The sequence below is a fragment of the Daktulosphaira vitifoliae genome, unplaced genomic scaffold, assembly GCF_025091365.1.
Source record: "Daktulosphaira vitifoliae isolate Bord-2020 unplaced genomic scaffold, ASM2509136v1 Scaffold_4, whole genome shotgun sequence".
NCBI lineage: Eukaryota > Metazoa > Arthropoda > Insecta > Hemiptera > Phylloxeridae > Daktulosphaira > Daktulosphaira vitifoliae.
In genome coordinates this window covers 37,588,207-37,614,507 of record NW_026099575.1, presented here as the reverse complement: position 1 = coordinate 37,614,507, position 26,301 = coordinate 37,588,207, and the positions used below count along the sequence as shown (strand labels likewise).

Here is a 26,301-nt window from a genome sequence, read left to right as displayed (position 1 = left end):
CTTATATAATCGTGTTTTAATTTAAAAAAACAAATTAGTTCAGAATACGAATTAAATGCAACATAGATTTATAATGTTAGATATTGTTTTATTTTCATTAAAATCAATAAAAATTAAATCTTATACATACTATTTGTACCATGTAAATATATTTATGTGTTATTTGAAAGGTCAAGTGTTCAAATTGACAATGAATCACTTAGATTTATAATAGGCTTACACTTTAATAATTGTGAATTAGAATATATACATGTTCATTTAATTACAATTATTAATACATTCATATTGTTTTATAATCAAGTATATTTTCATAAGTTATGCATGAAAATTAAGCTGTGATTAGATGTTGTAAAAACTCATGTACAAGTGGAAATTTAGCATGTGACCGATCCCAGGTAGTTAGAATAAAGGCGAGGAAAAAGAAGATAGTTAAACATATAATTAAAAAATAATTTTTTTGTAAAAATAAATGTTTAACTTCCCACTATATTTTTTGCTTTTAAAAGGCAATAATAATACGTATATTTTTTGTTAAATCAATTTCACTCTTTTTCATTATAAATGTTTTTGAAGATTAAAGTTTTATTTTTATATTGAATATGATATCAAGAACAATTTAAAACCAAAATGTTACTTTCATAAGAATTCAATTAATATACAATAAAAAAATAAGTAAATTCAAGTTTGCTATAAAAAATTTTAATATTTTTAGTTGTATTATAATTAAATCAAATTTAAATTATTATAATCATTCAATTCTATTTTCTAAAAAACTGTATACGTTCATTGACTAGCTGCCCAATTTTAGAATATCAATTTTAAAGCTAGGCAATTATTAATATGATTCTGTACATTTATAAACGGTTGTTTAGATTGAAACTACTTAAGTAAGGAGTTTTACTATGTGAGTATTCTGGTAAAAAATAATTGCTTAAGGGCAGTATGAATCCTCAACAAGACCCTGATTGTAAAAATAATGAATTATAAGCAAAATAAAATTAAAAAATAATGGAGATAAATTGAATTAGTTGGTTTATATTCTAAGTTCTTTATTTGAAAAAATAAATAAAAAATGTAATTTATTTTTTAATTTTAAATTTCAAGAATATGTAAAATTTTCAGATTACAAAATTGCTGTATAACAATGATTATTCCAAGTGTAAGTGGCTCCATTCGGAACCATGTTAGAACCCAGTTTATCGCACTTTCTTTATGTCGAACAAGGTATTCTTCTCAAGTAGAATATAAGCCAATCAGAAGTGTATTAGTAGCTAACAGAGGTTGGTATAGAGTAAATAGTAATTTTACTAAATTATTAAGTGTTTATACATTTTAACAAATTTAATTATTTTTAAACTTTGATAAATAGGTGAAATTGCAATACGTGTATTTCGAGCATGTAACGAATTAGGTATTAAATCTGTAGCCATTTATTCAGAACAAGATAAAATGCATATGCACAGATTGAAGGCTGATGAATCATATCTAGTTGGAAAAGGTAAAGCTCCGGTAGAGGCTTACCTTGATATACCAGAAATAATAAGAGTAGCTAAGGTAAATAAATATGTGAATTATTATTTCAGTATAATATTAGTATAGTTTTTAACTTATTAAAAGCAAACATGACTTTAATATTGTTTGATTCGTGAGAAAATATTAACAATTAGGGGTGATCTTATAGTTTTTCTTGGGGGTATATACACAAAAATATTTTTTTTACGCCTCCAAAATGTATCTTTACCATATATAATATAAATGTTATAAAGTCTGTAATGACATAGTTAGCTAATTTTATTAATGATAAAAATAATTATAAAAATTAATAATTATTAATGTTTGAAAAATATCCTGTCACTTTTTATTTTTCTATAAATAAGTTGGATATTTTTGTTACTATATACAAACAATTTTTAGTCATGTTAATTCAATTTAATGACGTCTGTAAACATTTGTATTTATTGATCAATATTTTTATAACTAAACTGCTCTTAAATTTAGTAACGTTACTACTTATTAGAAAGGTTCTGGCGTATTATAAACACAAGAGTTTAACATAGTTTTAGTCAATAACTACTCTTTTGACCAAACGATGACCATATTTTTGTGTTCATTTCAATTTTGTAAAAAAACTGTGGTAGCCGGTCTACATGATTCATGCAACGGCATTTTTTAAACAATTACTACAGTATCGACTTGTTAATTTATGAGTGAAACATGTTAAAACAGTTGTATAATATACTCCCATGAATGTTGCACAATAATATTTATTAAAATTAAGTCGTTAAAATACTATTATCTACTATATTTTCAATGTTATAATGATGTAACATTATATTTTTCATTATGAACTATTGTGGTATGAAATTTATTAAATCAAATGTTCATAATACTTTTTGTTGTTTAGCGCAGTAAAATAAATAATTATGTATCATATTTTAGTCAAATTATTCTATTATTATTATTATTTGGTCGCGTAAGTGCAACCAGTCTACCGGTAAATTACCAGATTCTCAGTGACCCAGTTATGTATTTAGTTTTATGGTGCCCCAAAAGAGTAAATTATTTTGCTTTTCTCATCATTCGATAACCAACAATATGTGTATATAACTTAGGAATTTTTTATTTTAAGTTTTTTTTTGAAATATATAAATATTTCAAGTAGATATTCACTAAAAGACTTTTATTTAGCCTGATCTTTTTCAAATAAAATTTTAAAGGCGATTTTTTTATGTATTTAAATTATATTTACAATATTTTTTATAAAGACGATAGTTATTTCTAATGATCACATTTTCTTGAAAAACCGTGTCTGAATTTGGGTTTTATACTCCAAACCATTACTATTATATATGTATGCCTCTGTATGATACTAATGATAATAAGGAGCTAAAGTTAGTTAAAATAAAAAAATTAGATTATAAAATGTTAAACCAATAAATAGTAATTGTTTTTTTCATTTAACATATCTTTTGTAATTAGAAATATATTTTAATAAAAATAAATCTTACGATACAAAATCAAAGTTCATATGTAAATTTATATTTTTAATTAACAAATAAAAGTTTACTGTGAAATTTAAATAAATTGAAGCAAATTTCAAAGTTATACTTTCAGTGTTTTATTCATGTTGACAAACGCGAGGCATTTATTTAAATAAAAGTAAGCCTTGGGCTAGGCCGCTCTCTTTACAGACTATTTTAATCCAATGTATCGATTTTTTCTATTCATATTCTACTAATAAATACTGTTTTTCTTTACAATGTAGTGTATAAATTTAAAAATTAATATTTTATAATTCTAAAAAATTTTCCAAAATATTTTTTTTAATTATTAGGAAAATGATATTGATGCTATTCATCCTGGTTATGGATTTTTATCTGAGCGATCAGATTTTGCTCAAGCAGTTATTGATGCTGGAATACGATTTATTGGACCATCACCATATGTTGTACAACAGATGGGTGACAAAGTAGCTGCAAGACAGGCAGCTATTGACGCAGGAGTTCCAATTGTAGCAGGGACCCCTGGACCCATTAGAACTTCAGAAGAAGCTATTGAATTTTGCTTAAAGCACGATTTACCTGTGATATTTAAAGCAGCATATGGAGGAGGTGGGCGTGGAATGAGAGTTGTTAGAAAAATGGAAGTAAGTTGTGCAACATAACTTAAACTTAATTTATTGAACTCAAACGAATTTATATTAGGATGTTAAAGAAAACTTTGAACGTGCTAGTTCGGAAGCTAAAGCTGCATTTGGAGATGGTGCTATGTTTATCGAAAAATTCGTCGAAAGACCAAGACATATTGAAGTGCAACTATTGGGAGACAAAGCAGGAAATATAGTTCATTTGTATGAGAGAGATTGTTCAGTACAACGACGTCACCAAAAAGTTGTTGAATTAGCTCCTGCACCTCATTTAGATCCTAAGGTAAAACAATTTATTTGAAGTAATAAACAAATTATGTAAAAAAAACTTGATCTATTTTTTAAAATATTTAAAATAGTTTGTAAAATATAGAATTTGCTAGAGCCTTTATTACTTATAATAGTTTAACAATAATTTTATTTAAAGATTATACAACTACCCAATAAACACTGAACGTATATTCGACGAAAGTGTTTAGGTCATATATTATACATTCATATAATAATACAAAACAAATATACTTGAAATATTCTTATAATAGACGAAAACACTTAGTACATAGGACACATAAAAAATATACTTATAATGACCTTAGATGTTCAATAAAAATTCTATTTTTATTTTTATGTATACACTTGATATGTTTAGAATTTAAAATTCGCAAAACATTATACTTTATAAAAATTTAATAAAAAGTATCACATTTTTAAATTTAAACTATTGAGAACTTTCTAAATAATTAAAAAAAAAAACCAACACAGTGGGGACGTGGCATAGTTGGGTCCAGTATAGATTTAATCTGACAGTAATTAAAATCACTATCATAAGAAACGCTTCGATGCAAATCTGTAGATAATGTATACTTCTAAGAAATTGGTGGATAATTACAAAAGCAACAACAACTATTTCTTTAATTATATCCAGAATAGTAATTCTTAGATTCAAAAATATAATATAAAATTATATATTACATAATTGTTATATTGATTTTTAATATGTTAAAAGTAATAATTTTTAACCTTCTTTATTTCGTCCTTTACAGTGAATGTTTATAATAAAAAAAAATGAATTTATTACTATACTTTTAGCTTAACTTGCAAATTTGAAATTGACATTATTAAATAGAAAAAAATTAAATTGTTAAGATTAATATGCACTCAGAAAATTTTATAATTACTATTTACAGTCGATTTATCAGAAAAGTTCTATTTTTTTTTTTTGCATTTTTATCGTAATAGATTACATAAATATAAATCATAATAATCATTTCCTAGTAAAATTTGTTGTTTAAAAAGATTCTACAATGGAAATATTCAGAACTTAATTAATTTTAATGATTTACTTTAACTAAAAAAAACTAATGAAAAAAATGTCGTTAAAAAAATCTACTGAATTGAGCGAATTATAAATTTTGATTATAATTGTAAAAATTCATCGTTAAATTCAGGTGAAACTAAAAATCATTTTTTTTTAAATTTATGATTTATATAGCAAAATGTTACAAAAAAATTTGGAATACTATAGACGGGTAGTAGCTCACACAAATAGAGTTAAAAAATTAATAAATTACAAAGTAAAATTATTTACATTTGTAGTTGAATAATTTTATCATATCAAATCTAATTCGACAATAAATACTTTGAAAACATTAGAAATGAATGATTTTAATTGTTTGTATGGAAGAAGCTGGTTAAGCTACTTTTTATTTGAATAAGGAATTTTTTAAGGGTAATATCTTCAACTAAATACGAATTGTAATCATTTGACGTATTGTTGAAAAAAGTAGGTCGAGTGAGTGTTGGCAAAATAAATCGTAGCCAAAAAAAAACCACATAGTAAAATAATATTAACATGAATAAGAAATTTCTTCTCACGAGGGGTGACTATAGTGATAAGATCCTTAATATTTATTGAAGTTATTGAATCTAAATGAGATAAAAATCAAATGATTTAATTTTTTTTCTATCTTAAAAAAATGCAAAATATTATTTCCACAAGCGGATTCGAACCTCGTATCTAAGCGAGAAAAACAGAATTGTTACCGATTTGGCAACTCTTCGTTGTTTTCTTCGCATGATAAAATTAGCAATTTAAGTTAATTCAAATGTAAAAATTACTTTTTCGACTTTAAAATACAAAAAACATCACGATAGGAGCTGATTTTTTTTGCAAATATTACAATTTTTTTTAATTTTCGACAGCAATTTGCACATAGTAGATAAAGTGCCAGGACAAATTTTTTTTTTTTCATTTTATAGTATATGACATAAGATTTCATTTGGTATATGTTTAAAGGACGCGGTATTTCCGGAACATTTTCAAAAGTTAAGTTGAAAAAGTTAGTTTTTGTAAAAAAGTTACTATTTTAAATCCCACCATGTGAGCAGGTTGTGTTAGATTTTCAAAAAAATGATATAAAATGAAAGGAAAATATCTAAGATTTTAATATAAAAAAGAATTATGTTGATTTGTTGATTTTTGAAAAAGTTATGGAAGTTTTAAGAAAAAAAAGTGAAAAAATTTCGAAAATTAGCGATTTTTTAATTTGTAATTTTTTTAGAGGTTTCCCCCATTTACTGCGAACGAGGGAAAATTTTTCAATTTTTAAGGGTAATGTCTTCAACTAGATACGATTTGTAATCTTTTGACGTATTGTTGAAAGAAATCGGTCCAGTGAAAGCTGTGAAAAAGTAGTGACAGACACAAAAAAAAAAAACACATCATGGTAAAATTAATACCTTCTCAGCTTCTCATCGAAGCTAATATGTTTATAGGGAAAAGAAATTAAATATCTTGTTTTTAAAACCGATTAAAATGAAAAACAGTTATGCAAGTAAATTGATTTTTCTATGTTGTATAATCTAGTAATTGTAACTTAATAAAAATTTCACCCAATAGCATTATACCGAAATTTCTAATTGTAAGTGAAACAGAATATTCTGTAACCTTTACGACTAGAAGTTTCGGTTAGGTAAAATAAAATGACACCAAGCTAGGAAAAATAATTATTTCGTTTTTTAGCAATTTCTATCACATCAAATATGTGATAACTTACATATCAAATATGTAAGTTCATTTGTAAGGTATTTTTTAGCATATTTTAAAAATTAATTATAGAAATAAAAAATATTATGAGATCGCTTTTTAACCTTAATTGAATTAAAAATTTTACTTGAATAACTTCGATAAAGGTTTCAAAAGCGACCTCATAATAATTTAGTTTTTTAGCTTCGATGCGAAGCTGAGAAGGTATTAATTTTACCATGATGTGTTTTTTTTTTTTGTGTCTGTCACTACTTTTTCACAGCTTTCACTGGACCGATTTCTTTCAACAATACGTCAAAAGATTACAAATCGTATCTAGTTGAAGACATTACCCTTAAAAATTGAAAAAAATTCCCTCGTTCCCCGCAAATGGGGGAAATATCCAAAAAAATTACAAATTTAAAAATCGCTAATTTTCGTAATTTTTTCACTTTTTTTTCTTAAAACTTCCATAACTTTTTGAAAAATCAACAAATCAACATAATTTTTTTTTAAACTAAAACCTTAGATATTTTCCTTTCATTTGATATAATTTTTTTGAAAATTTAACACTTAACCTGCTCATGGGGGGGGATTTAAAATTGCAACTTTTTTACAAAAACTAACTTTTTCAACTTAATTTTTGAAAATGTTCCGGAAATACTGCGTCCTTTAAACATATATCAAATTAAAGCTTATTTTATGTACTATAAAATGAAAAAAAAAAATTTGTCCCGACACTTTATCTTCTGCATGTAAACGGTTGCCGTAGTTAAAAAAACACTATTTTTGTGTTAAAATTTTCGATTTTCAATTTTTAATTTTCAACTTAAAAATGCTATAACTTTTCGAAAAATGCATGTATCAGCACAATTTTTTTTTTTCTAAATACATTATAAGTACATCTTCCATTTGACATACTTTTTATTAAAATTAGACAATTTCCCCTTATATAGGGGGGGTTCAAACTTTGAAACATTGTATAAAAAATAGAACTTTTTCAACTGAACTTTTGAAAATGTTCCGGAAATACTGCGTCCTTTAAACATATATCAAATTAAAGCTTTTTTTATGTACTATAAAATGAAAAAAAAAAATTTGTCCCGACACCTTATCTTCTATGTGCAAATGGCTGTCGAAATTATAAAAAAAATGTAATATTTGCGATAAAAATCACCTTTTATAACGATGTTTTTTGTACTTAAAACTGCCATAACTTTTTCAAATATTAACTAATCAAAATAATATTTCTTTATATTGAAACCTTAGGTAATTTTCTTTCATTTGATATCATTTTTTTTTGAAAATCTAACACTTATTCTGCTCACAGGGGGGATTTAAAATAGCAACTTTTTTACAAAAACTAACTTTTTCAACTTAATTTTTGAAAATGTTCCGGAAATACTGCGTCCTTTAAACATATATCAAATTAAAGCTTATTTTATGTACTACTAAATGAAAAAAAAAAATTTGTCCCGACGACCTATCTTCTATGCGCAAAAGGCTACCGTATTTAAAAATATGCTATTTTTTATTAAAATTCTAGGTTTTGTATTTTATTTTATTTTAAAATATTTTATTAGGGGAATAAACTGACTTTCATGAATATTATATAATTTCATTGACATAGAATAAAGTTCATAAGACATATGATATTATACTTATTAACATTTTTTACTTTTTTAAAGTCGAAAAAGTAATTTTTAAATTTGAGTTAGCTTAAATAGCCAATTTTATCATGCAACAAAAATCAACGAATAGTTGCCGAATGGGTAACACCTTGATCTTTAACGCCTAGGGTACGAGGTTCAAATCCGTTTGTGGCTTCTAAAATTTTGCATTTTTTTTTTGAGTTAGAATAGAATTTTCAAATCATTTGATATTTATCTCATTTAGATTCAATAATTTCAATAAATATAAAGGATCTTATCACTATAGTCTCCCCTCGTGAGAAGAAATTGATATTCATGTTAATATTATTTTACTATGTGGTTCTTTTTCTGGCTACGATTTATTTTGCCAACCCTCACTAGACCTACTTTTTTCAACGATACGTCAAATGATTCATTTAAGTTTATGATATTTAAGTTAATGATTAGTTTAAGTTATTACTCTTAAAAATCAAAAAAATATTCCTTATTCAAATAAAAAGTAGCTTAACTAGATTTGTCCATACAAACAATTAAAATCATTAATTTTTAATATTCTTAAATTATTTATTGTCGAATTAAATTTGATATGATAAAAGTATTCAACTACAAAAGTAAATAATTTTACTTTATAATTTATTAATTTTTTAACTCTATTTCTGTGTGCTACTACCAGTCTATAATATGCCAAATTTTTTAGTAATATGTTGCTATATAAATCATAAATTTAAAAAAAAAATGATTTTTAGTTTCACCTGAAGTTAACGATGGAGTTTTACAATTATAATTATATTTTTGATAATATGCTCAATTGAGTAAATCTTTTTAACTACTTTGGTTTGATTGGTTCATTTAATTAAAGTAAATTATTAAAATTAATTAAGTTCTGAATATTTCAATTGCAGAATTTTTTTAAACACCAAAAGTTATTAGGATATGATTACTATTCTTTCTATTTCAGTTATCTATTACGATAAAAATGTAAAAAAATCGAATTTTTCTGACAAATGTACTGTAATTAGTAATTATAAAATTTCCAGATTGCATATTAATCTTAAAAATTTCATTTTTTTCAATTTAATAATGTCAATTTCAAACTTGCAAGTTGAACTATAAGTTATGGTAACAAATTCATTTTTTAGCTTCGATGCGAAGCTGAGAAGGTATTTTTCATTAAAACTTTCACTTTAAAAGACAATAAAAAATAGGTTCAAAATGATTACCTTTAACATATTAAAAATCAAAATCAGTATTAATTTAATACAATTTTTTTTGTTCTTAATTATTTTTTTTTATATGTAAATACTTATTTTTTAATAATAAGTAATAATATTAAAACTTAGAAGTAATAAAAAAAGTTTAATTGCACATTTGAAAACATCGCGAAAAGTTTATTTAGAAAAGTATATTTTTTTTTCTGATGAAAGTTCCTTTTGTTTAGTGTATTTATTCATAAATAACAAAATTTTTTTATTAAAAAGTATTGCATCAATTCCTTTAAATTTGTATACGCATTAAAAGTATATGAATATACAACTCCTTTTTATTTTTATAATATCTCCGTAAAAATTACAATATTATATTATTGAATACCACTTTCATACTCAATTTAATTACTGTAATTATTATGTATTCATATATTATAATTATAAATCGGGGTAAAATTAAGGGAATAAGTGTTATTGTTGTTTTTGAAATACTCTACCAATTTCATTTTTTTCTATTTAATGATATCTATTTCAAACTTGCAAGTTGAGTTAAAAGTTATGGTAATAAATTCATATTTTTTTTTTTTAAACTTTCACTTTAAAGGACAAAAAGAAGTTGGTTCAAAATGATTACTTTTAATATATTAAAAATCGATAATAATTTGAAAATAATTAATTATAAAAATTATATAATAGATAATTAAACGAATTACTAATCTGGATATAATTATGGAAATAGGAGTTGATGTTGGGTTGGGTTGGTTACATTTTTAACTTTATAATGCTACAACTCATTGAAAAATGTATGAATCAACACAATTTTTTTATGAGAAATAATATTTTTTAATAATCCCTTTTTCATTCGACATTCTTTATCTTAATCAGGGTATTAATAAGGAACTAGCAGATCATGCAGCTTTTGTAATTATCCACCAATTTCTTAGAATTAAACACTATCTACTGATTTGCATCGAAGCGTTTCTTATGATAGTGATTTTAATCACTGTCAGATTAAATCTATACTGGACCCAACTATGCAACGTCCCCACTATGCCGCGACTCCACTGTGCTGGGTTTTTTGTTATCATTGTAACAATTCTTTAAAAAACGATCTAGGTTAATTAACTTACCAAAATGGTTGAAAAACTGAAATAATATCGGGTTTTATCTCTAGTAACAGCAATACTTTTTTTTTTTGCAATTAACTACAAATAAATATTATTTTATACAATTTGTTATAGTTCATATCGTTGATTAAATTTAATCAACACTTATACAAATCTAAGTTTTCTGAAAATCCGATAACATGTTATCTTAAAAATCTTTGGATACATGTTTGAAATAAGCTATCTTTTTAGTTTTCTTCTGGTATTTATGCATCTTGAAAATCGTACTACAACTGAAATATTTTTTTTGTAAAGGTGCGGGATGCAATGACAGAAAAGGCTGTTAAATTAGCAAAACACGTAGGGTATTCAAATGCTGGAACTGTTGAGTTTTTGGTTGATTCCAAAGGCAATTTTTACTTCATCGAAGTAAATGCCAGATTGCAAGTGGAACATACCGTAACTGAAGAAATAACTGGGTAATTTTATGCTACCACATAATTATTTATCATGAAAAAGTTCAAAATTATTTTAATGAAACAATAATTTTATCTAAATTATAATTTTATAAATATATTTTTCACAACACATTTTTCAGAATCGATTTAGTGCAGTCTCAAATTAGAATTGCGGAAGGTGTTACACTACCAGAATTAGGGTTAACACAAGATAAAATAAAACCACAAGGTTTTGCTATTCAATGTCGTGTCACTACAGAAGATCCTGCAAAAAGTTTCCAGCCCGACACTGGCCGTATTGAAGTAAGTTTATTTTAATGAGTGTTCAGTAAGGAAACGGGTTTCTATTTTTCTCATTGCTTATAATAATTGATCAGTTCCCTTACTTTCTGAACATTCTGTATAAGAATAACTTTATAAACCGTTAATAACAATTGAAACTCACTTTTAGGTATTCAGAAGTGGTGAAGGTATGGGAATTAGATTGGATGGCGCATCTGCTTTTGCTGGAGCAATTATTAGTCCTTACTACGATTCATTATTAGTAAAAGTAATAGCTCATGCTGCAGATTTGCAATCTGCATGTGCTAAAATGAATAGAGCCCTGCGTGAATTTAGAGTCAGAGGAGTAAAGGTAAAATGCCTTATTAAAAAAAAATATTTTTTAATTGATTAAAATATACTTTAAAATAAAATTTATAAATTACAGACTAATATTCCATTTTTGTTAAATGTGTTAACAAATGAAAAATTTGTCAACGGATCAGTTGATACTTATTTCATTGATGAAAATCCACAGTTGTTTACACTTGAACCATCACTCAATCGAGCTCAAAAATTGCTTAACTATTTAGGTGAAGTTTTAGTTAATGGACCTCAGACCCCATTAGCCACTAATTTGAAACCTGCAATCATCACACCGCACGTCCCAGAATTTCCAACTGGTAAATATTTATAATTCTTAATAATACTATGTAAATATTTATATAAATTTATTACTGTGCATAATTTATTAATTTTGTTTTATAAGGCATGGTATACCCTTTAGGCTGTAATGTGTTTATTACATTTAGGTTTTATCCAAATGTAATAAATAAATTACAAATTTTATCCAATAAATTATTTTCAACTTAATAAAGTAGTGACATAACTTACTAGACAATTGACATTATAAGATCTTGGCGCCCTGAAATCATTTATCATAGATATGGCTTAATTATATTTTACAAAATAAAAAGTGTTCGAAAAAGAATATTAAGAATTTAACAAATTAAAAACGTTATCAAAACTATTATAACAGTATTTTTTTGACTAATTAATTATAACTAACAAAACTACATACCGTTTATAACTAACGTAAATTAAAAATCTCTTATGAAAAAATAAGAATTACATTTTCTATACGGCTATTAAAAAATGAATTAAAATATGTGTGAAATAGTAATATGTAAATTCCACGTCTATTTTTTTATTTTTACAAATAGAATTCTAGTATTTTGTTCATTATTAATATTCCGTTATGTAAAATAGTAAATTTTTGTATGTTACCAGAAACAGTAACAAAATAATATAACACCAAATTACTCAGCAAAATTAAAAAAAATTACAATTATTGTTATATTAAAGTTTTAAATCGGTTGTGTTGAGTTCCCATCCCTATTTTTTTAAGATTTGCACCAAAGAATTTTATATAAATTGATCTATTTTTTTATTTTACTAGTTATTTTTTAAAGTATTTAATTCGAAATATGTTGTGATGAGTCAAAAAAAAAAAGTCTTCAGCTCATCAGTAATAATTTCATCCATAAAAAAGTCAGTATAATATTTACACATCACCATATTCATGATATTGGAAGTTTGCATTTGTATTTATATTTTTGTTCATTTTATTTAAATTTTCACTTAATATTCATTGTTAACCAACCAATTGTGCTTGTCTAGATTACCTTGCACGTATATTAGGCAAAAACGAACGAGATAATCAAAACAGCTCAGGTAAATCATGAGTAATGATAAAATAATGAATTAATACACGACTAATACTCAGCTTTGAACATTATTCTATTTATAGAAACAATATTCATATATTCTTCATTAAACTATTTGTTTTTGTGTAATGTCCATTACTTAGTTTTATGAAATACTCTAACTTACAAATAACTTTGAAAATTTAAAAATCATATCCTCAAATTAACTAACTCCTCGAAGAAAGTAATTTATTGTTAGATGAATTATATGATCATTTTTTATATACGACATACAAAAATGAAAATTGCTAAAAAATGATATGTTTAAAAAAACATTTCATTTTTATTTTTTATTTCATTATTAATGTGTACAACGACAATTAATTTATCTTAAAACGCTTACAACTCTTTTAAATAATACTCATAATCAAATATTTTTGTGCAATATTTTACGTAACATACATTTTTAATACTCTTTATTATATTATTATTTTTATTTTAAATAGCTTCTTAACAGCTTTATAAAAACGCGTTGCTTTTATTGAATTAAAAAAAAATAGTTTGTTAGTTTCGATGAGAAGCTGAGAAGGTATTAATTTTACCATGAAGTGTTTTTTTTTTTGTGTCTGTCACTACTTTTTCTCAGCTCTCACTGGACCGATTTCTTTCAACAATACGTCAAAAGATTACAAATCGTATCTAGTTGAAGACATTATCCTTAAAAATTGAAAAATTTTCCCTCGTTCGCAGTAAATGGGGGAAACCTTTAAAAAAATTACAAATTTAAAAATTGCTAATTTTCGAAATTTTTTCACTTTTTTTTCTTATAACTTCCATAACTTTTTCAAAAATCAACAAATCAACATAATTCTTTTTTATATTAAAATCTTAGATATTTTCCTTTCATTTGATATCATTTTTTTGAAAATCTAACACTTAACCTGCTCATTACAGGGGGATTTAAAATAGCAACTTTTTTACAAAAAATAACTTTTTCAACTTAATTTTTAAAAATCTTCCGAAAATACTGCGTCCTTTAAACATATATCAAATTAAAGCTTATTTTATGTACTATAAAATGAAAAAAAAATTTGTTCCGACGACCTATCTTCTATAAATATTAGTAGTCAGTATATAAATAAAGAAATAGTAGTTCATTTTGCTTTTGGAATAATTCATCAATTTCTTACAATATAACACTATCTACAGATTTCCATCGAAGCTTTTTTTTATGATAGTGATTTTTATCACTGTCAGATTAAATCTATTCTTGTCCCAATTATGCCATGTCCACACTGCTCCGCGTCCCCATAATGCTACGGTTTTTTTTATTGATAAAGTTTTTATATTGAGGTGCGTAAAATTTCAGATTCTCCCGATTTCTAAGGTTTATTTAAATTTTTAATCTTCCTAAAAATATATCCTATAATATTTTTAATTTTTAATTCCTTAATAACTTGTTATATTGAACGGTTTTTATGAGAAAGTGGTTTAGTTATATATTATTATTTTGTAAGAAACTGAAAACATTATATGTTTTTTAAAGTTTAAGGGAATTTTTTACTAGAAGTTATAAATGTTTTCATCGCTAGATGTACTTTTACAAAATTAAAATATAAAATCGTCTTATGATTTCTATGTGTAATAATATAATATATAATTATAATTATTTATTAAAAATGTTAAATTAGGAATTACACCACCCCAAGGATTTAAACATATACTCAATAAAGACGGTCCAAAAGCTTTTGCCAAAGCCATTCGGGATCATAAGGGACTTTTATTAATGGATACTACAATGAGGGATGCTCATCAATCACTATTGGCTACTCGAGTCAGGTTTGAGGATAAATTTAATAAATTAATTTAGTTTAAAATTAGTCGCTATAATAAAAGTGTATGATTATAAAATATAATTATAATATTATTGAATAGTTTTTTCAAATTTAATTTTAATGATACTTATTTATTACATTTTCAAATGGACTTATTGTCTAATTCGATGTTTAATTAATAATACAAATTTATTGGACTTAAATGCTACTGACGAGACTTTTAGTGTATTTTCATTGTACTCCCGATCTTTTTTTGTTCGCGGTACATACTGGGGTTTATATTCCACTTCAGCATTTCATTGTTGTCATTTTTCTTTAATTTATTTTTGTTTTTGATTTGTAGTGGCCTTTTAAATAATAATTTGGGGCGGCATTTTTCTGTAGCCATTTCATATGATTTTTCCAATTTTTTAGTTTTTTATCATGTATTTACTATCCTTGTAGTAAATTTCTGTTGGATATTCCGTCTGTAGACAAAACTATGAATAAACTTGAAAATAGGTTTAGGTTTAGAAAGATTTTTTGTCCTTGGATAAAGTGTTTTATATAACGACAATGATTTTGTTGACCAATATTTTGATGACTTCTGATATATAGGTATTTCTAATTGAGGTTTTTTGGAGATTCGTTTTGGTTTTGATAAATTAATTGTTCTTAGTGTAGGATTAGCATTTAACGCTGCTTGTGATACAGGTATTGGTAATGTTGTCTCAAATTGAGGATTTGGCCAAGGTTTTAGACGTACTGGCTTTGGTGCAGCCAATCCTGATGTGTATGTAGCTTTAGTGATTTTTAACCATTTATCATGAAAATTTCTAGATAACACTTTATTGCATCTTCTTGTTCATGATTCCACATTTTGCTTACTTAATTTATCCCCTTGGTATTTTTTTAGAAATTCTTTGAGTTTCTTATTGCTATTACTTGTTAAATTTAATGCCATTTTATGAAAAAGTTATAATCAGCTAGACAAAAAAAAAAATAAATAAATAAATAAGCTAATAATACATTTTTTTACTAAGATACCAATTCATCTATTGAGCTAATTTATTTTTAATAGATCACATGATATTCTTCAAATTTCTCCATGGGTATCTCATAGTTTTCCAGGATTCTATTCCTTAGAAAATTGGGGAGGAGCTACTTTTGATGTTGCATTAAGATTCTTACACGAATGTCCATGGCAACGATTAGCTGATATGAGAACTGCTATCCCTAATATTCCATTCCAGATGTTGTTGCGCGGTGCTAATGCTGTTGGTTATACAAATTACCCAGATAATGTTGTTTTCAAGTAATAATATTATTTTAGTAAAACTATTGTAAGAAAACCTAAAAATGTTTTATTTTCTTAGATTTTGCGATTTAGCTGTTCAAGCTGGAATGGATGTGTTCCGTGTATTCGATTCGTTAAATTATCTACCTAATATAATTCTTGGTATGGAAGCAGCTGCTAAGGCTGGAGGTGTTGTTGAAGCAGCAATTGCATACTCTGGAGATGTTTCTAATCCTTCGAAGAAAAAATATACATTAGATTATTATTTGAATTTTGCTGATGATTTAGTAAAAGCCGGCACGCACGTGCTCTGTATTAAAGTAAGTCAGTTTATCTATTAAGATTCAACTCAAATTAAAATTATAAATTCAATCTTATATTGTTAACTTTTCAGAAGTTATTTTTACATTGCTTCAATTTTAATATGAAATTTTTATCAACGGTTATTTTAATTCAAATAAAAATTGTAATTACAATTTATTTTTAAGGATATGGCAGGTTTATTAAAACCACGAGCGGCTACTATGTTAATTGGCGCCATTCGTGAAAAATATCCAGAACTACCAATTCATGTCCATACACATGATACAAGTGGAGCTGGAGTTGCAGCTATGTTGGCTGCTGCACATGCAGGAGCTGATGTAGTTGATGTTGCTGTAGATTCAATGTCTGGTATGACATCACAACCAAGTATGGGAGCAATAGTAGCATCTCTACAAGACACTGAATTAGATACAGGTAATTTGATAACACTTTCAGTAAAAATTGAATTAAAAATAAATATAGTTAAAAAAACTAAAAAAACACGCTTTTAAAGCACATTGAACTAAAAAGTTAAAAATAATTTTTATAATAAGCTTAAAACAATAATGAACGAAAAATAGTATTAACTTTTTAACTTTTTAGTTCAATGTGCTTTGAAAGAGTATTTTTTTAATTTTAGCTTCGATGCGAAGCTGAGAAGGTATTGGTTTTACTATGATGTGTGTTTTTTTTTGTGTCTGTTACCACTTTTTCTCAGCTCTCACCGAACCGATTTCTTTCAATGATACGTCAAAAGATCACAAATCGTATCTAGTCGAAGACATTACCCTTCAAAATTGAAAAAATTTCCTTCGTTCCCCGTAAATGGGGGAAACCTCCAAAAAAATTACAAATTTAAAAATCGCCAATTTTCGAAATTTTCGAAATTTTTTTTACTAAAAACTACCGTAACCTTTTCAAAAATGAACATATCAATATAATTTTATTTTTTATAGATGCTTGATGTTTTTACTTATCGTTTGGTATATTTTTTTTGTAAATCTGACCCTTTATCTGCCTACAGGGGGGGATTTAAAATGACAACTTTTTCACAAAAAAATTACTTTTTCAACTTAACTTTTGAAAATGTTCCGGAAGGTCTGACACTTTTATATATATCTTAAATTAAATCTAATGTAATATACTTTAATTTGAAAAAAAAAAATTTCTGTATTAAAAAATAAATCACTATATTATTTAGTAGTGTGTAAACAGTTAACATGTTTACAAAAAATGTTTATGTTCAAGAAAATATTAATGATCATAATTCAACTTTTTATAAATTATTAGGTTTTAACTTTTATTTGAATTTACAAATTATTAGACAACAGTAGTGCTACATAATCTCAAATGAATTGTACCTTAAAACATATTTTTATAAACTATAGATTGAAATATTCATGTCTTTAAATCTATTTAATTAGAAAAAATCAAATGTATCTTATTTAGGAATGGACTTAAAAGACGTAAGTGCATACAGCGCGTATTGGGAGCAAACAAGAACTTTATACGCGCCCTTCGAATGTACAACAACAATGAAATCAGGAAATGCTGACGTTTACTTAAATGAAATACCAGGAGGACAGTATACTAATCTTCAATTCCAAGCATATTCTCTTGGTCTTGGAGACTTTTTTGAAGATGTTAAAAAAGCTTACAGAGAAGCTAATCTTTTATTAGGAGATATAATCAAGGTAGAACTATAAACAGAAAATGTAATTAATTGTGACAATTTTATGAATTTAACTTTTTTTCTGAAATGTAATGTCTTTTATTTTATAACGAAATAATTGACATAAAAGTATATTTATTCGTAACATTACAGGTAACACCTTCTTCAAAAGTTGTTGGAGATTTTGCTCAATTTATGGTACAAAATAAATTGACAGCTGAAGACGTTTTAGCTAAAGCTGAAGAACTAAGTTTCCCAAAATCTGTTATTGAGTTCCTACAAGGTGGTATCGGCGAGCCTTATCAAGGTTTTCCCGAACCACTAAGATCTAAGGTAAATTTATTAAATTTTACACTTTTAATATACAAAAGAAATACGTAATATGGTTTAGTTTCACCGGTAGAATAATTAATTAATTTATTAAATATTTAACGCTCCTCAGAAAGGCTAGAGTACAGTAACTAAACAAAAAAATATTATAAATAACTAACATTTATACAAATTATTATTATTTTCTCTCGAAATATCTTAATTAAACTAATATTAAATTACAGTATCCTAATTTCAATGTGTTATCTTTATAAAAATCAAATTTTTTTAACTTGTTACATAATATAAATATTCTATATATAGGACTACTCAAAACAAAATTTATAATTTGTGGCTCAGTATAAAAAATGTTATAATTGCGTGTATTAAATGGTGGGACATAGAATGATATTTTTTCAACAAATTTGGGCTATCAACATAGCTATTTAAAATTTTATACTCAAAAAACACATTAGTATAATTATACATCTAGATATTAAAAACACCATATTACAATGACGCTTTACATTCCCAATACTTTCAACAGTCATGCTAACTTTATGCGCTATAATTAGTAAAAAACATCTTTGAATGTTTTCAATTTTATTAACTAAACCAACTTGAGTAGGATTCCAAATAATAGATTCAAATTCAAAACTAGAACGTAATGATATATAATAAAATGTTTTTAAACAATGCAACTCAAAAAATTCTTTACAATTACGTTGAATAAATCACAAAATTCTAAAACCTTTAGCACATATTTTATTAATATGAGCACCAAATAATTAATTTGGTAACATCATTATACGTAAACCTTTTATGTTATTTACCTTTTATATATTTATGATTATTAATCATGTATTCTCCAAGTGTAAGGTTGTGTTTTTAATAAAAAACAATGTATTTACACTTATCATTATCAACATTTAATACATTATTATTACACCAATCAATAAATTGGTTCAAATTATTCTAAAGAAGTATTTTATCACCTTGATTATTTACAGTCATTAAAGAGTTTAAGATAATCAGCAAATAATAAATGTTTACAGTTGATAAAGTCTGAATATAAATCGATAAAAAAAAATAATAATAAACGATATTACTATTATACATATTATTAAAATAACTTAAAATATTATCGGGTAGATATTAGTTTTTTTCCAATAATTTTGGAACTATATAATATATTATATATTAAAAATTAATATATTTTATAATTTTCATTGGCTCGTCTTTAAATTATATGTAACTGTAAGTTTTTCGTCATATTTCTTTGAGATGTTGTAATATCCATGTTAATATAAATATTTTCCCATCATCATTAGATATCAAAGTAATGATTAAAATGTTGTCTTTAATACATCTTAAATAGAGTTAATAGTAAATGAAAATTATTCTTACTCAAAATAGGTTGTTATTTTATTAAATATCATCTAATAATGCAATCACATTGACGATTTTCATTCTTTTTCTTCTTCTTCTTCCTCGTCTTAATCCCAACTACTTGGGGTCGGCCACCCTTATGCATATAGGCACCTCTCCTTGAATTTCTCTTATATTTATTCTCTTTAGGCACTCTTTTTAACACGCTTATATTAGTTTCACCTGTATGTATGTATGTATGTATGTTTGTAACTCTCCAAACACCACGCGTTATTGCATATTCCGTCGTCTAGACTAAACTGTCATAACGCATTCACCCCACCCCACCCCATGNCTGTTATACGCATTCACCCCTCCCCACGCCTCGCTCACAATACGACGGTACACTATTCCTATAAAAATTTATTTTTAGTTATCGTACCCGTACACGCGTGCTTGTCATCAATATTATATATATATAAACAAATTTTTATTTTGACTGACCAATAACGCCCGCGTCTAATGCGTCTTACGTATATATATTTATATATTCCTACCGCCGTTTATACCTCAGGTATAATGTTAGTCCGAACCGCCCGCCCGCATAAACACGGCTATACCTCATGCATGATACGTTTACGTACTTAAGTCCCTTTAAATATATATATATTCTAATTACTATTAAAACTTATATATTAATACACTTTATTCTCATTAAGAGATATGTAGTGTATTCATGTAGTGTATGTATGTATGTATGTTTGTAACTCTCCAAACGTCAGCATATGTAATATGCGTTATCGCATATTCCGTCGTCTAGACTAGACTGTTATACGCATTCACCCATCCCCATGCCGCGCTCGCATCACGACGGCACACTATTCCTATAAAAATGTATTTTTAGTTATCGTNAGGGTGTTCAGTAAGTCAGGAGACGGGTTTCTATTGTTCTCATTGTTACAAACAATGAGAACAATAGAAACCCGTTTCCTGACTTACTGAACACCATATATATATATATATATATTCTAATTACTATTAAAATTTATTTATTAACACGCTTTATTCTAATTAAGAGATATAAAGTATTCATTCCGATTACAAAGGATGAATTCAGTATCGTCATTTTTCGTCACTACCTCCATGTTCCGGGAGTAGGTAATTTACGTGCCTGCTGCTTTCTTTGGATGTGGGAGCCGTTTTTCAGACTCCCTCCCCGGAATCGAACCCTTATTTCCCGTTACCCGTTATCACCATGATATTGATAATAACTACTATCATAACATGGAACTAAAAAGTTAAAAATAATTTTAAGCTTATTTTAAAAATTATTTTAAACTTTTTAGTTCGATGTGCTTTAAAAGCGTATTTTTTTATTTTTTTTAAACTACATTTTAGCTTCGATGCGAAGCGGAGAAGGTATTAATTTTAATATGATGTGTTTTTTTTATGTCTGTTGCCACTTTTTCTCAGCTCTCACTGGACCAATTTCTTTCAAAAATACGTCAAAAGATCACAAATCGTATCTAGTTGAAGACATTACCCTTAAAAATTGAAAAAAATTCCCTCGTTCCCCGCAAATGGGGGAAATATCCAAAAAAATTACAAATTTAAAAATCGCTAATTTTCGAAATTTTTTCACTTTTTTTTCTTAAAACTTCCATAACTTTTTGAAAAATCAACAAATCAACATAATTTTTTTTTATACTAAAACCTTAGATATTTACCTTTCATTTGATATCATTTTTTTGAAAATCTATCACTTAACCTGCTCATTGGGGGGGATTTAAAATAGCAACTTTTTTACAAAAATTAATTTTTTCAACTTAATTTTTGAAAATGTTCCGGAAAGACTGCGTCCTTTAAACATATATCAAATTAAAGCTTATTTTATGTACTACAAAATGAAAAAAAAAAATTTGTCCCGACACTTTTTTTTCTACATTTAAACGGCTGCCGTAGTTAAAAAAACACTATTTTTGTGTTAAAATTTTCGATTTTCGATTTTAAATTTTCAACTTAAAAATGCTATAACTTTTTGAAAAATGTATATATCAGCACAAATTTTTTTTTTCTAAATACATTATAAGTACATCTTTCATTTGACATACTTTTTATTAAAATTGGACAATTTCCCCTTATATAGGGGGCGTTCAAAACTTAAAATATTGTAAAAAACATAGATCTTTTTCAACTGAACTTTTGAAAATGTTCCGGAAATACTGCGTCCTTTAAACATATATCAAATCAAAGGTTATGTTATATACTATCAAATGAAAAAAAAAAATTTGTCCCGACATCTTATCTTCTATGTGCAAATGGCTGTCGAAAATTTAAAAAAAAATGTAATGTTTGCGATAAAAATTACATTTTATCGGGATGTTTTTTGTACTTAAAACTGCCATAACTTTTTCAAATATTAACTAATCAAAATAATATTTCTTTATATTGAAACCTTAGGTAATTTTCTTTCATTTGATATCATTTTTTTTTGAAAATCTAACACTAACCTGCTCATTAGGGGGGATTTAAAATAGCAACTTTTTTACAAAAACTAACTTTTTCAACTTAATTTTTGAAAATGTTCCGGAAATACTGCGTCCTTTAAACATATATCAAATTAAAGCTTATTTTATGTGCTATAAAATGAAAAAAAAAATTTGTCCCGACACTTTATCTTCTGCATGTAAACGTAGTTATAAAAACGCTATTTTTGTGTTAAAATTTTCGATTTTAAATTAAAAAATGCTATAAATTTTCGAAAAATGTATGTATCAGCAATAATTTTTTTTTCTAAATATATTATAAATATATCTTTGTTATATACTATTAAATGAAAAAAAAAATTTGTCCCGACATCTTATCTTCTATGTGCAAATGGCTGTCGAAAATTAAAAAAAAATGTAATGTTTGCGATAAAAATTACATTTTATCGGGATGTTTTTTGTACTTAAAACTGCCATAACTTTTTCAAAAATGAACAAATAAAAATAATATTTTTTTGTATTGAAACCTTAGATATTTCCCTCTCATTTGATATAATTTTTTTTGAAAATCTAACACTTATTCTGCTCACAGGGGGGATTTAAAATAGTAACTTTTTTATAAAAAATAACTTTTTCAACTTAATTTTTGAAAATGTTTCGGAAATACTGCGTTCTTTAAACATATATCAAATCAAAGATTATTTTATGTACTATAAAATGAAAAAAAAAAATTTGTCTCGACATCTTATCTTCTATGCACAAATGGCTACCGTATTCAAAAATATGCTATTTTAACAAATTTTTTTTTTAGATTAAACACTATCTACAGATTTGCATCGAAGCGTTTTTTATGATAATGATTTTAATCACTGTCAGATATCATCTATACTGGACCCAACTATGCCACGACCCCACTGTGCTGGGTTTTTTTCATTAATGTCCACTTTAAAACCTCTCTCGGTACTCTATTATACGTTTTTTCCAATTCTATAAATACCATTCACAACTTTTCTGTTAGTTGCCTTACACAAAATAATGGCTCCATTGTTGACTTACCAGGCATAAATTCAAACTGGTTTTTAGATACCCATGTCTTATTTCTTATTCTCTTATCTATTACCTTTTCCCAAATTTTCATACTATGACTCATAAGCTTTATGCCTCTATAATTTCCACACTCCTGTATGTCACTTTTACTCTTAAATAGCGGCACCACGATATTATTCCTTCATTCATTTAAAATTTCCCCTTCTAATAAGATTTTATTTTAAAGTTCCTTCAACCACATTATGCCAACACCGCCTAATATTTTCCATACTTCATCTGGTCCTGCTGCTTTATTCTTTTTCATTGATGCCACCGCCTCCCATACCTTTTTCTCACTAATTAAATCTACTAATCCCTCATTCCACGAGATATTCTCTAATGTCTGTTTTGGGTACTCCTCATTCAGTAATTTTTCAAAATACTCTTTTCATCTTTTTTTCATATCATCATCACTCTAGAGTACCTTATTATAGGCACTTTTTATACATCTTATATAATGATAATCTTTAAATCTTTTCTCTCTTATCTTTGCAAGTCTATAGATTTCTTTCTCGCCTTCCTTTGTACCTAGCCTATCATACAACTCATCATACCTATTAAACTTCGCCTTACTTATTGCACACTTGGCTTCTTTGCACATGCTTTTATACTCCATCCAGTCTTCTCTCCCTTTGCTCTTCTGCCATACTTTGAATTGATTTTTCTTACTTTCTATGATTTTTTGAACTTGTTTCCTGGCATTCTACTCCTACTCTCACCAACAATCTCCTTTGCAGTATTCTTTACACAACTAGCAAATCTATTCCACACATCATTTATGTCTCCCTCGACAATCCACACCGTCCACTCTTTTACCGTCTTTACAAACTCTTTTTTTATTTTCCTTTTTCAATTTCCGCTACTGAATCTTCGATTTTTTCCGCGTATTCCTTCTATTTTTCTATATTATTATATTATTTGTATATCTCTGACGATTTTCATTATATTCGCTATTTTAATCTTAATCATCTGTTGCCAAAAATTATTTTTATTCACTTCCATTTTTTTTTGAACGACAGTATTTTAAATACCATTAATACTTTACTGTTTTTAAGAAAGAATAATTTAGATAATTTACTGGTCAAATTTAGTTACTAAAATAAATCAATTCATTTTCATTATTTTAAAAATCATGTGACTTTTATACACGTCTCCTGCATAGCTGCGTAAGCTATAAAAAAAAAATTATACATATAAAATTATTAATAGTATATATGTATTGTCAACAAACTTTTTAATGAAGACAAAACAATTTATTTACCTTAAGAATTATTCAGAAAAAATATATTTCATGCTATTTTTAAAAAAAAAGCGTTCCAGCATTTTTTCAAATGTTATTTCTTATATATTATAATTTTTAAATTTAAACTCAGTAATATTTATTAATTATTTATGTATTATTTTACTGTAGATTTTAAAAGATATGCCTCGTATTGAAGGTCGACCCGGGCAGTCTTTGCCTCCTCTAGATTTTAATAAAGTTAAAAGCGATCTTCAAGAAAAATATTCTAATGTCAGTGATCATGATGTTATGAGTTCTGCTCTTTATCCTGTTGTTACTGATGAATATCTGACATTCAAGGAAGAATATGGTCCAGTTGACAAATTAGATACCAGGATATTTTTGACTGGACCTAAAGTTGGGGAAAACTTTGAAGTATATAGATTGTTTAATCATAAGTCAATAAAAATTCTAACTTGATTTATTAACTTGTATAATAGGTAACTATAGAAAAGGGTAAGACATTAGCTTTTAAAACTTTAGCTATTTCAGAGGAATTAACAGCTAATGGAGAAATTGAAGTCTTCTTTGAAATGAATGGTCAATTACGATCGGTCTTTATTAGAGATAAAGAAGCGTCGAAGGTAATATTATAAAATGTTAAACTACTTTTTTAAGTAAGAGTAGAACACTTTTTAGTAATGAATTATGCAACATAATTTATGCTTACAGATTTTTACTTGATGATTTAATGATTCAACTTTAAATAAAAAATTAATAATAGCTAAAATCACTCGACGGTGTATTAATAATAAATTTGATTATTTCATTTTAAAAATAACTGTTATAAAGTATGCACCAAATATCTATGCGACATCCCACAATGTCATAAACTTAAATAAAAATCATACATTTATTATTTAAGTAATACTTTTACGTTTACATAAAAGTTATTTTTTCTTTTTATGTTTTAATATTAAATATTAAGCAATTATGTAATTAAAGTTTTATTTGAGCGTTATTTCAACTTGATCATTAAACTCAATAATTATTATTTATATTCGTGATTCTAATTATATAATAAATAAAGTAACCACTCGAATATCAAAAAATTAAAGTATTCTGTGTGAGGATGAACCTAAAAAAACAGTGTTTGAATCTTTTGCTAAAAAATTCAATTCGTTCACATTTATATATTTTTTTTGTCAAATAAAAACTCTTATGTTCATGTTTATAAAAAATAGAATGTGTCCAAACACACGTTTCCGTGTGTTTGGACCTCCATTAGAAAAATGATTATATTAAACAAACATTGTAAAAATTCTTATTTTTGGCGTACAAATTAATAAAAATCAGTACTAATTATTAGGGGAAAAAAGTGAAAAAATGTTATAAGAGGGACTAAAGAAATATGTACGCGTCCAACACATTCTAAGCGACTTTAAAATGTACAAGTTAATTAGAAATATAAATATCATCGTACATGGTCTATATTAAAAAAAAACCCAGCATAAAGGGGTCGCGGAACAGTGGTGACGTGCATAGTTGGATCAAGTATAATGATATCTGACAGTGATTAAAATCACTATCATAAAAAATGCTTCGATGCAAATCTTTAGTGTTTAATTTTAAAAAATTGGTGTTTATTCCATAAGCTACATGATCTGCTAGTTCCTTATTAATAT

General features: G+C 26.0%; 1 protein-coding gene across 2 annotated transcripts in view; it reads left to right on the top strand.

The window, feature by feature from the left end:
- Positions 1-26,301, top strand: part of LOC126905389 (pyruvate carboxylase, mitochondrial) — a 34,142-nt gene that overhangs the window by 6,281 nt on the left and 1,560 nt on the right. The window contains exons 2-18 of one of the 2 annotated variants that reach the window (XM_050685034.1): positions 1,123-1,280; positions 1,370-1,554; positions 3,335-3,646; positions 3,705-3,929; positions 10,950-11,113; positions 11,233-11,395; positions 11,544-11,726; positions 11,802-12,036; positions 13,034-13,087; positions 14,751-14,898; positions 15,955-16,188; positions 16,250-16,490; positions 16,659-16,908; positions 17,923-18,167; positions 18,299-18,478; positions 24,806-25,051; positions 25,117-25,260. In XM_050685034.1, the coding sequence (XP_050540991.1) occupies positions 1,145-1,280; positions 1,370-1,554; positions 3,335-3,646; positions 3,705-3,929; positions 10,950-11,113; positions 11,233-11,395; positions 11,544-11,726; positions 11,802-12,036; positions 13,034-13,087; positions 14,751-14,898; positions 15,955-16,188; positions 16,250-16,490; positions 16,659-16,908; positions 17,923-18,167; positions 18,299-18,478; positions 24,806-25,051; positions 25,117-25,260 (3,345 nt within the window). In that variant the 5' untranslated portion in view covers positions 1,123-1,144. The remainder of the gene's footprint in view (positions 1-1,122; positions 1,281-1,369; positions 1,555-3,334; positions 3,647-3,704; positions 3,930-10,949; positions 11,114-11,232; positions 11,396-11,543; positions 11,727-11,801; positions 12,037-13,033; positions 13,088-14,750; positions 14,899-15,954; positions 16,189-16,249; positions 16,491-16,658; positions 16,909-17,922; positions 18,168-18,298; positions 18,479-24,805; positions 25,052-25,116; positions 25,261-26,301) is intronic. The other variant, XM_050685036.1, reaches the window with a different exon arrangement.